This window comes from Schistocerca nitens, chromosome 4, assembly GCF_023898315.1.
Source record: "Schistocerca nitens isolate TAMUIC-IGC-003100 chromosome 4, iqSchNite1.1, whole genome shotgun sequence".
In the NCBI taxonomy this organism is placed as follows: Eukaryota; Metazoa; Arthropoda; class Insecta; order Orthoptera; family Acrididae; genus Schistocerca; species Schistocerca nitens.
In genome coordinates this window covers 770,582,793-770,600,451 of record NC_064617.1, presented here as the reverse complement: position 1 = coordinate 770,600,451, position 17,659 = coordinate 770,582,793, and the positions used below count along the sequence as shown (strand labels likewise).

The following is a 17,659-nucleotide window of genomic DNA, read 5'->3' as shown; positions in this document are numbered from 1 at the left end:
CTGTTAGCTCATACAACTCTACGCAAACACTGCGTTATCTGTGGTCAGAGGTAATGTCTGAAACGTGATATTCTCGGCACACTCTTGACACTGTGGATCTCGGAATATTGAATATTCTAACGACTTGAGCGAAATGGAATGTCCCATGCGTCTAGTACCAACTACCTTTCGTCGTTAAGAGTCTGTCATATCCCTTTGTGTGGCCGTAATCACGTCGGAATACATTTCGCATGAATCCATTGAGTACAAATGACAGCTCGACCAGTGCATTGGTCTTTGATACCTTGTCTACACGATACTACCAGGATCTTTGTACGTGCATATCACTATCCCATGGCTTTAGTTACCTCAGCGTAATGTGCTCTCGATGTTCCCATATTTTTGTAAACTCCATGTATTTCAGCCATGTAAACGGTGTCATTTATATACCGGCGCGCTATTTATTTTTTATTTATTTATTTACACGTCAAGTTCCGTAGGACCAATTTGAGGAGCAAATCTCCAAGGTCATGGAACGTGTCAGTACATGAACTTTAAACGTAAAAGTAATAACAGATAAAAATAAATTTTCATGAACCTGAAAAAAAGTAAACGCTATCAGCAATTCAATAAGAATCAGCTTAATTTTTCAAGGAACTCCTCGACAGAATAGAAGGAATGACCCATGAGGAAACTCTTCAGTTTCGACTTGAAAGCGCGTGCATTACTGCTTAGATTTTTGAATTCGAGTGGCAGCTTATTGAAAATGGATGCAGCAGTATACTGCACACCTTTCTGCACAAGAGTTTAGGAAGTCCGATCCAAATGGAGGTTTGATTTCTGCCGAGTATTAACCGAGTGAAAGCTGCTTATTCTTGGGAATAAACTAATATTGGTAACAAGAAACGACAGTAAGGAATATACGTATTGAGAGGCCAATGTCATAATACCCAGGCTCGTGAACAGAGGTCGACAAGAGGTTCGTGAAATAACACCACTTATTGCCCGAACCGCCCGTTTCTGAGCCAAAAATATCCTTCTAGAATGAGAAGAGTTACCCCAAAACATAATACCATACGACATAAAGCAATGAAAATAAGCAAAGTAGACTAATTTTCGTGTCGAAGTATCACTCACTTTTGATACCGTTAGAATAGTAAAAATGGCAGTATTAAGTCTTTGAACAAGATCCTGAACGTGGGCTTTCCACGACAGCTTACTGTCTATCTGAACACCTAGCAATTTGAACTGTTCAGTTTCACTAATCATATGCCCGTTCTGTGAGATTAAAACGTCAGGTTTTGTTGAATTGTTTGTTAGAAACTCTAAAAACTGAGTCTTACTGTGATTTAACGTTAGTTTATTTTCTAAAAGCCATGAACTGAGGTCATGCACTGCATTATTTGGAACCGAGTCAATGTTGCACACAATATCCTTTACTACCAAGCTAGTGTCATCAGCAAACAGAAATATTTTAGAGTTATCCATAAGACTAATGACCTCAGCAGTTGAGTCCCATAGTGCTCAGAGTTATCCATAATACTAGATGGCATATCATTTATATAAATAAGGAACAGCAGCGGCCCCAACACTGATCCCTGGGGCATCCCCCACTTGACAGTACCCCACTCAGATCCCACATCACAGCCGTTATCAACATTGTGAATAATGACCTTTTGCTGCCTGTTGCTAAAGTAAGAGGTGTCTATTAATCCCAGAGCTACACAGTATCCCCCACGCTAGTCTCGTGTCTGACGTGCATGATATGGACGAAAATGTTCGTCAGAGATTTTTCTATTAGGTAATGCAGCTTTTTATCCTGAGATGGCGTTGTTATTTATTTACAATAAAAGTGCTGTAAATATGGAGCCGTAAGTCTATTACCGCAACTTTTATATTACATTTACATTCGTTAGTTTCACCAACTCACAAGCAAATTGTAATGTTCCAACCTAGACTCCACGCTTTACCACAGACGAATTATCATTCTTATTTAGACGGGGGTGGGGGGCTGGTGCTATGCCACTCGACTGGGGTATTGGTTGTACGGCGTGATGACGTGAATCAGCATGTTGTATACATGCAGACAGAGGTAATTATGCTTCTCGTGTTCGACGGTAAGCTGCAACTTTTCCTTAACGAGCCTTTCTTGGCTATTCTCTGTCCAAGAATCAGTAATGCAGTTGTTTTTTTTTTTTTCTTTCGCTGTGATACATCGAGACTTAGCTGTGTTAATTTCTTGTTTCTATTCTGTTTCGTCTAATCGATTGATTGACCATGCCTTGGCTCTCCAACCAAACTCCCGCCACCCTGAAACGTAATGTGTGACGCCGAGATGTATTCAGATTGTAGTTGCGAGGTATAATCACAGGTGGCAGGGCGGGGCCTCGTGGGACGGCGCGCCTTCGGTTCTCCATCCACAGGCGACCGATCCCCGCGATCCGTCTCCATTTGACGGGCCGCTCCCTCCCCCTCGCTGCTTCCATCAGTCTGAGTTACGACGGTCGTCAGCCCGCAGGCCATTAATACTCATGCTGCCACAGCAAGACAAACGAAGAAAAGTTATTTTTGCGTCTCTCCTTTTCTCTAAAGGCCGTGTGTGTTGTGGCTTGACGATGAGACCCTTCTGTGGCCACCAAGACACCACTTCCAGACCAACAGATGACTGCCAAGAGAGAGAGGGTCCCTGGAATAGCCAATGTTTAGCGTTCTCAAGCTTGTTCGTCCATCTTCTGCCAGTTTTGTTTTAAATTACATTTGGATCTAAGGTCCTGTTGCAACAGCTATTACCAAAGCATTAACTTCTGACGGAAATCTTATTTTGTTCTTAAACTCGTGTCATCTTGGTGCATCAGGTGTACATTAGTATTGCTTTCGTATCATCCTTCTTCTTGTTCTTCGTCTTCTCTTCTTGTTATTCGTCTTCTCTTCTTCTTTCACTGTCTCCTCCACTTTCTCCTCTTTTTCTCTTGGTCACCTCCTCCTCCTCCTCCTCTTCTTCTTCTTCTTCTTCTTCTTCTTCTCCCTCTTTGTTTCTTCCCCCTCTTTGTTTCTTCCCCCTCTTTGTTTCTTCCCCCTCTTTGTTTCTTCCCCCTCTTTGTTTCTTCCCCCTCTTTGTTTCTTCCCCCTCTTTGTTTCTTCCCCCTCTTTGTTTCTTCCCCCTCTTTGTTTCTTCCCCCTCTTTGTTTCTTCCCCCTCTTTGTTTCTTCCCCCTCTTTGTTTCTTCCCCCTCTTTGTTTCTTCCCCCTCTTTGTTTCTTCCCCCTCTTTGTTTCTTCCCCCTCTTTGTTTCTTCCCCCTCTTTGTTTCTTCCCCCTCTTTGTTTCTTCCCCCTCTTTGTTTCTTCCCCCTCTTTGTTTCTTCCCCCTCTTTGTTTCTTCCCCCTCTTTGTTTCCTCCTCCTGCTTCTTTTCCTTCTTTCTCCCCTAGCCCCCCTGGTAGTGGTTAGTCTGTAGACAGAACACTTCAGCTTCACCAACTATTTGGTGTTTTTAGATTTTAATTTTCCTATCACCATCGCTACCACGACACATCTGCCACAACTGTGCAGAGGCTTTACAACCGAGACTCTCACCATCACTGCGTGAAGGCATTGTGAGGCAAACTGACCGAACTGTAGCCGCGCGGAGTGGCCATGCTGTTTGAAGCGCCATGTCACGGATTGCACGGCCCCCCATCGGGCATGTGTGTGTGTGTGTGTGTGTGTGTGTGTGTGTGTGTGTGTGTGTGTGTGTGTGTGTGTGTGGTGGTCTTAGCTTAAGTTGCTTTAAGTAGTGTCTAAGTCTAGGGACCGACGACCTCAACATTTTTGTCCCTTAGGAATTCACACGCATTTTAACATTTTGATGTAACCATACGGAAATTGGTTTACGAGAAAATTTTACAGTAAACGAGGGATAAAACTTATGTATTGAGACGTCTGGGACGAGCACGCATAGTGACGAAACTTCCGTGACATTGCCGTACGTTCACAAATTAGTAAAATTGTCTAGTTCGGTAAGGGAAACAGCATGAGAGGAGGAAGAGGTAGTGGAATATAAAGCCAGACATACGAAACGCAGGAATTCCTCAACTGTTTCAGTGCAGGGCCATTCTCTAAAATCGGTGAATTCCGAGTGCGTGCTATCGCACGAAATATCTGCTATAATTCACGGTTCTCGTGAGGTAATGGAGTGGTGTTGCGCATCCAGCACCAGTTGCATTTACGAATTGTATAAAGGGCACATGTGAAGACGTCGTAGTAGGTTCCGAGCCTAGCACTTTGCGACGATACTGTGGCTTGACGGGCGTGTGGGCAGTGCGCGAGAGGAAGGAGCTGGAGGGCGAGTGAGAGCGCGGGGGCGGCACGTGTGGGAGCGTGGGACCCCGCGGCGCACCCGCAGCACCTACTCTTGCGCCTCGGCCGCGGCCGGCCAGTAAGTGAGACTTCCCTTGTTAGCGGCCCGCGTCCCACGGTCTGGCCAAGTGGCCGTGGGCAGAGCGTCCGGCCGACAGCGCCGCCGGACGGCGCCGACACCTGAGACTCGCAGCCCACACACACACACACACACACACACACACACACACACACACACACGTCATTACCTTCTTTGGGTTTTCAGCTGCTTCTTAGCACTTGGATTCTTCCTCTACCCCTATTCTCGTACATATTTTCCTCATCCTCTTACTACTACTACTACTACTACTACTACTACTACTACTGCCCACCACCACCACCACCACCACCACCACCACCACCACTCCTTCTGACGTTCTCTTGCATTCTACTTCTCACAGCAGCTGCCTCCTTCTTCACAGAACTACTCCTTCTAACTGATTCAGCTCCCTTCCAACTGCTCCAGTTCTCTTCCAACTGCCCTAGATTTCTTCCTATTGTTTTAGCTTTCTTCCTACTGCTTTAGCTTTTTTCTGCCTTTCAGCCACTCCTTATGCAGTACTCCTCTCATTTCATTTTGATCTTAGATCTCTCGGGAAATAACTTGCACTTTATTTCGAATGTAAAGAACCTTAGCCGGCCGGAGTGGCCGAGCGGTTCTAGGCGCTGCAGTCTGGAACCGCGCGACCGCTACGGTCGCAGGTTCGAATCCTGCCTCGGGCATGGATGTGTGTGATGTCCTTAGGTTAGTTAGGTTTAAGTAGTTCTAAGTTCTAGGGGACTGATGACCTCAGATGTTAAGTCCCATAGTGCTCCGAGCCATTTTTTGGAATTTCGGTGATTTTTCGTAAGGATGGTACAATTATTTTTCAGGACAGTCAGTCTAGTCGTTGGTTCTACTTCACGGATGACAATTCACGTTGAAAAACAAACTTGAGGCATGTTGTCATATTTTCATAAAGTGAAAATATAATTAAAGGCAGATAGGAGGTGTGACATGTGGAAATTTTGCCTTTTTGGAGCCGCAGACTGGTAGTGATTTTATATGAAAAATATTTGTAAGCTATTTACCATATCCTGTATCTAATGGTGCTATTGATACGTTCCTGAACGCCACATTATCTACGTATAGACAGCACTTCACACGATGATAGGTAAATTGTTTTCTTTTTTTTTTTTAAGAAACATTGACATTGCTCAGTAATAATCAGAATGATATATGCGTCAATTATCGAGTGTCTTATAATCGTGACTGTCATCGTGTTAAGTTGCCTCTCCGAAGATTTTAAAGGGCACTTAGTTATAAAATTTTTCCTGGTAGCAGATGGAGGGTAACCAACGGTTAAAGCAGCCTATCTATTTAGTAAATCTCACGAGAAACTTACTGCACAACAAAACTCATATCACATAGGAATGTTGCAAGATGTTTGTGAAAATGAGTAGCGTTATAAAATCAAGAAGCTGGAGCAGGACAATTTCTTTAAAGAAACTACGTCTCTTCCTGAATTTCTGTTTCTAGGCAATGTGGATGGCTACAGACGGAGATCTAGATTCAAGATTTGATGTACCTGTGGCGTGAATCGTTGACGTAACAGTGAAGGCTGAGTCTGTGAGCCTACTGAAATTTCGCGGAGAAACTTTTATGCGCTCCTCGAAACTGAGAAGGGGACGGCGGCAGGAACTGAAGGATGCCTAGCCGGTCAGCTGAGGCCGCGGCGCACGTCTAACGAGGCGGAATCCGGCGTGCCTGCCTGACTCACTCTGGGAAGAAACGCGGCCGGCCCGGGACATGGTTTCAGATGGAGGCGGCGGCCGCCGCTGGTGCGTCACCAGGGAGTGGGCCGCGTGCGTCCCACCGCGGCTTTTGCCAGCAACACTGAGGGGCGGCGCCACCGGGTCGGCGGACGTTAAGCTCAGCGCGGTTGTTCTCCGTGACGTCACTGTGACGTGTACCGTGGCCAACGATAGATACAGGCCTAAGCCCACGTCTGTGTGACGTCAGTAATGCGGTGCTATCGGTCGACACACACGCACGCTTTCTCAAAGATTTCGACATACTTCTTTGACCAAACTACTTCACTGGAGCTATTACAAGATTGTAAAATTATTCGTCCCAGTTGTTCAGGAATGGATGCCGAACAGTTAACAACAGCATATATATAAATGGCGAGTGCACTGCTTGAAAAGAAAGAAAACTGGAAATGGCAGTGGCTAGCGAGAGGAGAAGCTCCAAGTGTTCACCAGAATTAGTTGCTTGAGCTACAGTGAGAGGACACAAAGAACAATGAATATTATTTGAGGAATACCACAATACTCTTTTAAGAAATACCAGGTCTTAATTTCATTAATCATAATCGACGTTTTTGGAAACCTGCACTTGTGTCATTCATGATTTAAACTATGAAACACTGCACTAGTTACGTATTTTTCGTGCCGTGCTTAATATGACGCTTTTCGAGAGTTTATTCTCATGATCAAAAGGAAACATTCACATAGAAATTTGTTGTGGGTACCTGTAGGACCAAACTGCTAAGGTCACCGGTCCCTAGGCTTACACACTACTTAATGTGACTTAAACTAACTTATGCTAAGGACAACACACACACCCATGCCCGAGGGAGAACTCCAACCTCCGACGGGTAGAGCCGCTTGAACCGTGGCAAGGTGCCTCAGAACGCGCGGCTATCCCGCGTGGCATTCACATAGATGTTTTATGTTTGTATGTGTATTGTTCTGCCTCTCTTGCCCAGCAGTTCCGTTTTGTGTTTGCCGGCCGGAGTGGCCGTGCGGTTCTAGGCGCTACAGTCTGGAACCGAGCGGCCGCTTCGGTCGCAGGTTCGAATCCTGCCTCGGGCATGGATGTGTGTGATGTCCTTAGGTTAGTTAGGTTTAATTAGTTCTAAGTTCTAGGGGACTCATGACCTCAGATGTTAAGTCACATATTGCTCAGAGCCATTTGAACCATTTTTATTTTATGTTTATTGCAATGTGACAGATTTTCCGAAACATCACATAAAATACCTATGTAAATGTAGTACTCGATCATCATGAGTACTATTCCTGCTGAAGATTGTCTCATGCCTAACTTAAGATCTGTAGCAACAGGTGGAAGGTTTTCCTGCTTGTAATAAATTACACGAAACCCTGTGTACCATTTTATGTATTGTTGCAGAAAGATATGAACCAATATATAAATCACCTACTGAGTAATTTATGAAAGTTAAGTTAGGTTATTTAGAGTATAAATTAATACATTTATTTCACTTACGTACGCTTTGAACACACCTAGCTCTTCACATTTCCATTTACTTCCACATGCTGTCTTTCTATATGTAACCTTTACATCATGCACAGTGCTGCAAAGTCAAATGCAGCTGATTGCTGCAGCTATCTCTTTATAAGATTACAATCAACCATTGTGGTTTTTGTGGTCAGCGTGCTTTGTGTTATGAGATATTTCGTATTCTTGACACTTAGTAATGATCACTGTGGTGGCAGTCACGCATTTCGTCATTTTACAGCTTAAATGCACCAATGAGGGGCGTGTTGTGAGATTTGTTTCTTGTTTACTTTCCGTGGTTTCTGCGTTCGTCACGTCTGTATAAAGCTGTACTCGCGCGCACATACTGTATAACTGTTTACCAACCATTGACGTGGACTGGTATATAGTTTTGTGTGCTCTGAACGAGTATTTTGTTGTATCACAGGGAGCTTTAAGGTGCTCGCGCGTGCTTGTATGTGAGTGCGTGCGTGGTTGCGTGCGTGCTGTGTGGGTTCTGGCAGTGGTACGATGAGTTTCGCTTTGGGTTTCAGGTGAGTACTGGATATGGAAATCCTCTCAAACCTAACCAGTTGGGCCGTCCTCTGCACTTCCCCCTCCCCCACGCCGCCCTCATCGCCGCTCCGCCTCCCCCGTCAGTGCCAAAGTACCGGCTAGCCTGCTATGTGGCTGACAGTGTCCAAGCGAGCCTCGAGTAGCCTTTGGGTGTGAGACAAACCTATCCACATTTAACATTCTAGTTATTCATCACGACGGCGCGCCGGGCTGTTGCAGACGCGCTGGGCACCGAGGCGGGCTCGTCGTGGAGGTCGGAGACGCCGCCCGACGAGTCGCCGTCGGCCAGCTCGTGCGCGACGCCCAACTCGGCCAGCGACCTGCCCGACACCGAGCTGGCCTTCACCGTCGGCGTCACCGAGGGCACGCCCTACGCCTGCCAGTTCTGCGACAAGGCCTTCCCCAGGCTCTCCTACCTCAAGAAGCACGAGCAGGTACGTTCACCGCCCGCCCTAGCCGCAACTCGGCGCTGCCGCGCTACCTCACCCCACTGGATGGTCATAGTTAAAGTGAAGCTAGTCACAGGGGTCCAGTGCGAACTGTAATACGTTAATGCGGAAACGATTTACGCTGAAAAAAAAAAATTAGTTCCTATTTTGATCACCACGTACAGATCTGGCACTGTGAATGCAAGAAAAATACATAGATACTTCTCTTCCATTGGTAATCGATTAGGAACAGGATGTGAGCAGAAAAGTCGTACAAATGAGAATGGCTTAATGTTGATTTTATTATTAACCTCCACTACCACAATGTGTTAAATATGAGTGTTGTGTACATAGTTCCGCGTAGTCAGCACTTACACAACTTTCCCACTAGAGCGCGCCCCGCTAAGCACAACAGCGCAGGCGCAGCGCTCGTCCGTCTCCGCACTACGAGATGGCGCTGTCTTAGAGACGGACCAAATTCTGCTTCCGCCGATCCGCGTATTAATATGTAACGCAGCCAATGAGATTGCTGCTAATGTAGAACCTTTTCTCGTAGCGGATCACACTCGCGCATTGATACCTGAACGCGCGAGGTATTATAACGAGTGTACAGACCTCCGATTAGTCACTCTGCATTAGTCTGTAGTCAAGTTTCCGTCTGCGCCTAATAAGATTACCATATTCCTGTACATAGCCATGAAGAGAAATGTATAGACACTTGGTCAAGTATCAGAGATATGTGAGAATAAGATTAACATACCAAGACCAAAGGAACTTCAGATTGTCAATTGTAAACAGCATCCAGAATCAAGTTACGTAATGTCTATGATTTTTATTATTTTAATAAATGTGTGTGAAAATTAATCAAGTTATGTTTAAAATTGGTCACCATCAATCTGCTACTCTAAGCGTGCAAGTGGCATTTCTATCGTCTGACCTAACGGCAGAACATAAACACGCCACGATAAGACCACGAGACATATTGCTGACACTCGCTACTTCGTTAGAGCGACAAGTCAAATAAACTGATGGTGTGTGTACCGAAGGTCTTACAATACGCACACCACAATGAGCACCAGAGATATCGACGAAATCTTGCATTAGTAAAACGTCATCAACAATTGCTCGCAACAATTCCGGTGCAGTCTGAGCAACCTGTTCCTGTATACTGGCTTCCAGATCAGGTAGAGATCGAAAAAAATGCGTTCTTTCACCCTGAAGAGAAGAAACTGTGTACACAAGCCGAATATCGTGTAGGGCTCCCGCGAGCACGCAGAAGTGCCGCAACACGACGTGCTATGGACTATACTAACGTCTGAAGTAGTGCTGGAGGGAAATGACACCATGAATCCTACAGGGCTGTCTATAAATCCGTAAGAGTACGAGGAGGTGGAAGGTTGGTGGCCAGCGGAAGTGTTTAAACTCAGAAGAGTGTTCCTGGAGCGACTCTGTAGTAATTCTGGACGTGTGGGGTGTCTGATTGTCGTGCTGGAATTGCCTCTCGGAATGCGCAATGGTCATGAATGGATGTAAGGGGATGCTTACGTACGTGTCACCTGTCAGAGTCGTATCTAGACGTATCTGCGGTCCCACATCATTCCAACTACACACGCTCCACACCATTACAGAGCCTCCACCAGCTTGAACAGTCCTCTGCTGACATGCAGGGTCCATTGATTCGTGAGATCTCCATACCAGCAAACGTCCATCCGCTCGATGCGATTTGAAACTAGACTCGTCCGACCAGTCATCAACAGTTCAATGTCGGTGTTAACTGGCCCAGGCGAGATGTAAAGCTTCCTGGCGTGCTGTCATTAAGGGTACACGAGTGGGCCTTAGACTCCGATAGCCCATACCGATGATGTTCCATCAAATGTTTCGCACGCTGACACTTGCTAATGGCCCAGCATTGAAATCTGCAACAGTTTGCGGAAGGGTTGCACTTCAGTCGTCGTTTGTCCCGTTCTTGCAGGATCTTTTTGTGGCCGCAGCTCGTTAGAATGAAATTATAATGAAATGAACACCCTTAGCTGCTTACAGGCGTTCACATACGTCAACGGGGACAGATGAAAATGTGTGCCCCGACCGGGACTCGAACCCGGGTTCTCCTGCTTACATTGCAGACGCTCTATCCATCTGAGCTACCGAGGACACAGAGGATAGCGCGACTGCAGGGATTTATCTCTGGCACGCCTCCCGCGAAACCCACATTCTCAACATATTGTCCCGCACTACATTCGTAGTGCCCCCGCCCATTATACTCATTACTCGCAGCACGTTGCCGATTCCCGTAAGAGTTCGGGCACTGTTTGTGCATTCGGACATGTCCGAAAGAACAGATACCATCTTAGTATATATAGTTAAGGCTCACCGGCCACTTGACTATCTTCTTCTTCTGTGCGAATGCATAAACAGTGCCCGAACTCTTACGGGAATCGGCAACGTGCCGCGAGTAATGAGTACACTCCTGGAAATTGAAATAAGAACACCGTGAATTCATTGTCCCAGGAAGGGGAAACTTTGACACATTCCTGGGGTCAGATACATCACATGATCACACTGACAGAACCACAGGCACATAGACACAGGCAACAGAGCATGCACAATGTCGGCACTAGTACAGTGTATATCCACCTTTCGCAGCAATGCAGGCTGCTATTCTCCCATGGAGACGATCGTAGAGATGCTGGATGTAGTCCTGTGGAACGGCTTGCCATGCCATTTCCACCTGGCGCCTCAGTTGGACCAGCGTTCGTGCTGGACGTGCAGACCGCGTGAGACGACGCTTCATCCAGTCCCAAACATGCTCAATGGGGGACAGATCCGGAGATCTTGCTGGCCAGGGTAGTTGACTTACACCTTCTAGAGCACGTTGGGTGGCACGCGATACATGCGGACGTGCATTGTCCAGTTGGAACAGCAAGTTCCCTTGCCGGTCTAGGAATGGTAGAACGATGGGTTCGATGACGGTTTGGATGTACCGTGCACTATTCAGTGTCCCCTCGACGATCACCAGTGGTGTACGGCCAGTGTAGGAGATCGCTCCCCACACCATGATGCCGGGTGTTGGCCCTGTGTGCCCCGGTCGTATGCAGTCCTGATTGTGGCGCTCACCTGCACGGCGCCAAACACGCATACGACCATCATTGGCACCAAGGCAGAAGCGACTCTCATCGCTGAAGACGACACGTCTCCATTCGTCCCTCCATTCACGCCTGTCGCGACACCACTGGAGGCAGGCTGCACGATGTTGGGGCGTGAGCGGAAGACTGCCTAACGGTGTGCGGGACCGTAGCCCAGCTTCATGGAGACGGTTGCGAATGGTCCTCGCCGATACCCCAGGAGCAACAGTGTCCCTAATTTGCTGGGAAGTGGCGGTGCGGTCCCCTACGGCACTGCATAGGATCCTACGGTCTTGGCGTGCATCCGTGCGTCGCTGCGGTCCGGTCCCAGGTCGACGGGCACGTGCACCTTCCGCCGACCACTGGCGACAACATCGATGTACTGTGGAGACCTCACGCCCCACGTGTTGAGCAATTCGGCGGTACGTCCACCCGGCCTCCCGCATGCCCACTATACGCCCTCGCTCAAAGTCCGTCAACTGCACATACGGTTCACGTCCACGCTGTCGCGGCATGCTACCAGTGTTAAAGACTGCGATGGAGCTCCGTATGCCACGGCAAACTGGCTGACACTGACGGCGGCAGTGCACAAATGCTGCGCAGCTAGCGCCATTCGACGGCCAACACCGCGGTTCCTGGTGTGTCCGCTCCGCTGTGCCGTGCGTGTGATCATTGCTTGTACAGCCCTCTCGCAGTGTCCGGAGCAAGTATGGTGGGTCTGACACACCGGTGTCAATGTGTTCTTTTTTCCATTTCCAGGAGTGTATAATGGGCGGGGGCACTACGAATGTAGTGTGGGACAATATGTTGAGAATGTGGGAGATAGATCCATGCAGTCGCGCTATCCTCTGTGTCCTCGGTGGCTCAGATGGATAGAGCGTCTGCCATGTAAGCAGGAGATCCCGGGTTCGAGTCCCGGTAGGGGCACACATTTTCATCTGTCCCCGTTGACGTATGTCAACGCCTGTAAGCAGCTAAGGGTGTTCATTTCGTTGTAATTTCATCCTGATGGTTTTTGAACCACGCGTATATATTCAGAGTGGGTGACAGGTTACATTGTCCACCTAGTAGAAGTAGTCCTGCCGAGGAAAAAAAATGCGTGTAGGGTCGGGCATTGTCCACAAGGATTCGTACACATATCAGTTGACCCATTGTGACGAGATGACGCAGGGAATTCCACGCAAACATTCCCGAGGCCATAACGCTCTCTCCTCCGTCCTGGACCCTTCCGACGATTGTTGCAGGGTGTCGATCGTGTGTCCGATGGAGCCTAAAACGTGGAGCATCTGAAAACACCTGTCACCGCATTCAGTTGCGGTACTGGAGAGTAAATTCCAGCCTTCCTCGGCGATGAACAGCAGTCAGCATGGGTGCATGAATCAGGTGCTGCTGTGGAGGCCCATACACAGCATCGTTCGCTCAACGATCATTGAAGAGACGCTGTTGACAGCTCCTTGGTTCATCTGAGCGGACAGTTGCTCAGCACTTGCATGTCAGTACGCCCGCATACATCTCCGCAGCAGTCGTTCAGCCCTGCCATCTGCCCGTGGTGCACCGCAGTTGCCTCGCCGCTGGTATTGGATAGCGCCATTTTGCCATATACAGTGTATAACCTCGGCGGCACGCCAACAGTTTACAGACTTAGCCGCTTCAGAAATACCTGTGCCCTTGGCTCGAAAGCCAATTAATCATGTCATTTTGGACGTCAGATAAATTGCTCCGTTTGCGCATAATGACAACTACTGAGCTGTTTTCCGTGTCCCTCGACACGCTTTGTACACCGTCCGCTGCTAGTGCAGCCACCTGCCGAATATGACTTGTTACTGTAGATTGACATTGAACACAGGCGGTGGTCACATTAATGTGACTGGACGGTGTACAATACGACTAATTCGATGCTACAGCGTGTATAATCTCCAATCGCGTTCCTTGATAGCTTCGTCATTTTTTTGCACAAAACTCTTTGATTGCTCTGGACGGTTAAAAGTTTCTGCGTATCGTTGTAGTTAATATGTGGCCGATAATTGGTTAATTTCATTTGACCCTCTCATGGGTACCGGCCGGAGTGGCCGAGCGGTTCTAGGCGCTACAGTCTGGAACCGCGTGACCGCTACGGTCGTAGGTTCGAATCCTGCCTCGGGCATGGATGTTTCTGATGTCCTTAGGTTAGTTAGGTTGAAGTAGTTCTAAGTTCTAGGGGACTGATGACTTAAGCAGTTAAGTCCCATAGTGCTCAGAGCCATTTGAACGTCTCATGGGCTTGCGAACATGTAGATTACCAGACACAGGCAGTCAGTATCGGTTTCTGTTAAGTACTGACGGTAGTAGCTTCGGCAACTCAGAGCCGACTGGAGCAGCTAAGCTTGTTGTTGCGTGGGTGTAACGGAGGGATTAGGGGACCAGGGAACAAGTGTTTTGGGGCTGCCGCGGACCTTGGCCGGCGTGGGGGACTCCGGAGGGATTTGCGGGCTTGCCGCAGCGCCGCCTGCGCAGCCGAATTGCCACCTTCCTCAGCAACAGGCGCCAGGAGTGTGCTCGGGCTCTGCAACACCGTGAAGGACTGCGCATGCTTCTCCTATTTGTTAAATACAGTGTAGCAGCTTTTCTCCCTCATTTCTTTGCAAACTAGCCTACAGTTGAAGATACTTCTGCCAAGATGAAGTGAAGTTTGTTTACATTGACGGTAGCGCTGTTAAATCAGCCGTGAAAGGCTTGCGCATTCTAGTCTGAGACTTGCCAGAGCGTAACATGCTTAGCGAAGTCTTTGGCAATATGGAACGCAGTTAAATATTACTGCATCCAAGGTTGCTTTATTCAAGTAATTTACAGGATTGCAGACGGGCAACGTCCCCCACATCCGCCGATACTTCGACACGTGAACACGCCACCATTTTCAAAGCACGAATTTAATGAGGTATCCCTGTGCTTGATAACTTAAACTTTCGGTGGGTGCAGGAACGTCAACGATGAATCAAAAGTAGGCGTATGCAAAAAGACAACACACACACAAAGCAACTAGCACCACCACACGACCATGCAGGACCAAGTCAGGTGCTGTCAGTAGCGAAATATAAATAACAGTTTACGAAATAGCGCTACCTCTGATCATCTAACGAGAGAGAGAGAGAGAGAGAGAGGGGGGGGGGGGGAGCAAAGGATTCAGATCAGAATTTAAGCAAAAACATGCATTTCTATTCATAAAATCACTTGCTAATTTCAGCAGTTTGCTTAATAAACGCTCTTCCAGTAACCCGTAATTTCACAAGGTTTGCTCTATTCCAGACGATGTGTTTCAGAACTCCCCAAAGTGTATAATCTTTTTTCCTTACTTTCGTAAACAGTTTGTACGAAATAGAAAAATTATTTTGGATTCATGAGGTTAAAACAAAAAGCACTTCTGTGAAGAACAGGTTTGTTTTTCTTGCAGTTTCTACTTATCCATTGATGCCTCATTGTGTGTCCTATGAATGGTTCCCCAGTTTTAGTCAAGTTGATCCATAAATTTCTTGTCTGCACAGTTCAGTACTTCTTAGTTAGCTATCCAGTCTTTGTACCGGACGAAGAAACAAGCGTTGGCATTGTGGTTGGTTCTTGCATTTGCTTCTGGAGAAGGTCGTTGGGATACTAAAACACACACGAAGTATTAGATCATTTTTTATAACTTGAACAAGATGAAATGCTTAACTGTGAAACAATCTGTGTCCACGGGAGCGTCATAGAAGTTTTCGATGATTGCAGGGTGGACTAAGCGGCACTCTTCTCTGACGTATGTAAGCACGCTGCAGCGGTGGCGTGTGGAACTCTAGAGGGCGTGTCTGCGCCGATTTCGCTCATTCGTCGCTGTGTCTGGCAGCGACTTTGATTAATTCTGGTTCCGTTGTGAGGTACCGACTTTGTCTTGGGACTCGTTCTTCGCACATCACGTAATCTACCCACCTCGTCTCCAATTTTCTTCATTGCTTTTCTAAAAACGTAAAATGCAGCCCACGTATTAAGAAGATATCGACATATCGTTGTCATCTCTAGTTTTGAAAACACATTACAAAACGGGGTAGAATTTTGTTTATGTTATACTTGTGGAACACACAATTTCTGGAAGTTCTCCACAAATTCTTACACTAATTCTTGGTCATGAAAGTAAAAAGTGAAATGAAAAGCAGAAAAAAACCTCACGAAAGACAGCGACGCTAAGTATTCGGCTTCGGAGGCAGTCATCGTCGAAATCAGCAGGTAAATTCCAATATGAAGTGGGCGTATGCCGGTATGACAGGTAAAGTGACCGCTGGAGCACAGTATCGTAAGGGCCAACTGTAAACGATGAAGCGCCGGCAGGTGGAGCAAATGAATGAGCAGCCGGATAAAGGAGCAGCTTAGAGCACAGAAGGCGGTTACATGAGTCTCCGATTTGATGTGAGTGCCAAGCTGGGCTTTTCTGGGAAGAGGCAGTGCTCCTTGCCCAAGTTCTATATAGAAAACCCAGAAGGCAGATCGGTCGTTGATGGCTGAAGTTTGAGAAAGGGCTGGCCATTGTAACACCGACAACAGAGTTCTGTATGACCACATAATACACAGTTCAATTTGTATTTGTAAGAAGAGCTCATTCAGACTGCACAACAATCTGTGCAATTAAAACGCAAAGTCTTGGCATATTGTGCAGAGTGTCTTTGCATGTATATAAAGGGTGGACAAAAATACGGAAGCACTGCCAGAAATGCATGCTTGAAAAGAAATGCAAACACTAGCCGAGGCTGCGTGGAAACTGTTGTATCTGACCATGAATGGCACCTGCGCAGTGCTGTCGCGGTCAGAACAGTGTTCTGTGTAGTTTATAGTCCATTATATCAGAGCTAGCTCAACTGGAACGTGGGCAAATTGTTGGTGCTCTGCCGCGCGGGATTAGCCGGGTGGTCTAGGGCGCTGCAGTCATAGACTGTGTGGCTGATCCCGGCGGAGGTTAGTCCTCCCTGGGCCATGGGTGTGTGCGTTTGTCCTTAGGATAATTTAGGTTAAGTAGTGTGTAAGCTTAGGGACTGATGACCTCAGCAGTTAAGTCCCATAAGATTTCACACACGTTTGAACATTTTTATTGGTGCTATGTAGTGTATGCATCCGTAATCAAGGGAGCCGAAATGTTTCGTGTTTCAAGATACACCTTACTGAAGATTTATACCACATTCAGGGCAACAGCAAGATCATCCTCTAAGTGACAACGGAGACGAAAGTTCGTGTATAATGATCGTGGCAGACGGTCATTGAAGAGCATGGTCACAAAATATAAGAGGATGACAGGCGTAAAAGTCACTGCAGAATTAAACGTCAAATTCGCGAACCCTGTCAGCACCAAACCTACACGAAGGGAGCTCCAAAAGCAAGGAATTACAGGGCGAACTGAAGTTCAAAATGACGAACCCATAAAAGCTCGACTTTGGAGCGCTCTGAGAATGTCATTTGACCAGGTGAGTGTTGTTTCACATAGTTTCGAACTTCTGGTACAGTTCACGCAGCAAGAGTGAAACGTGGCGGAGGTTCAGTGATGGTTTGGACAGCCGTATCGCGTTAGTCCATGGTCCCCCCCCCCCCCATGGTTACTCTGTAAGATCGCATTACTGCCAAGGATTATGTGACCAATTTGGCTAATGAGGTCCATCCCATGGCACATTTTTGTTCCCAAATGGGATTATTTCTCCGAAGTCGACAGGCCAATTTTTCACATTTGAGTTGCGCTGTACCAAAACTACGGTTCAGTAGTTTTGATACAGTACATAAATGATATAGTAAAGGGTAGGATTACCAGCAGTATTGGTAGGGAAAGAAACACGAAATTATGGGAGACGACCTGGGAACCGACGACTTCCTTGTTTTTGTTTTGCTCAGAATTAGAACCGCACATCGTTCAGTATTAATACGTTGTGTACTTTATAT

General features: G+C 47.1%; 1 protein-coding gene across 1 annotated transcript in view; it reads left to right on the top strand.

Moving 5' to 3' along the window:
• LOC126252557 (zinc finger protein 423 homolog) overlaps positions 1-17,659 on the top strand; it is a 295,462-nt gene that overhangs the window by 110,836 nt on the left and 166,967 nt on the right. The window contains exon 2 of the mRNA XM_049953458.1: positions 8,407-8,621. Within this exon, the coding sequence (XP_049809415.1) occupies positions 8,407-8,621 (215 nt within the window). The remainder of the gene's footprint in view (positions 1-8,406; positions 8,622-17,659) is intronic.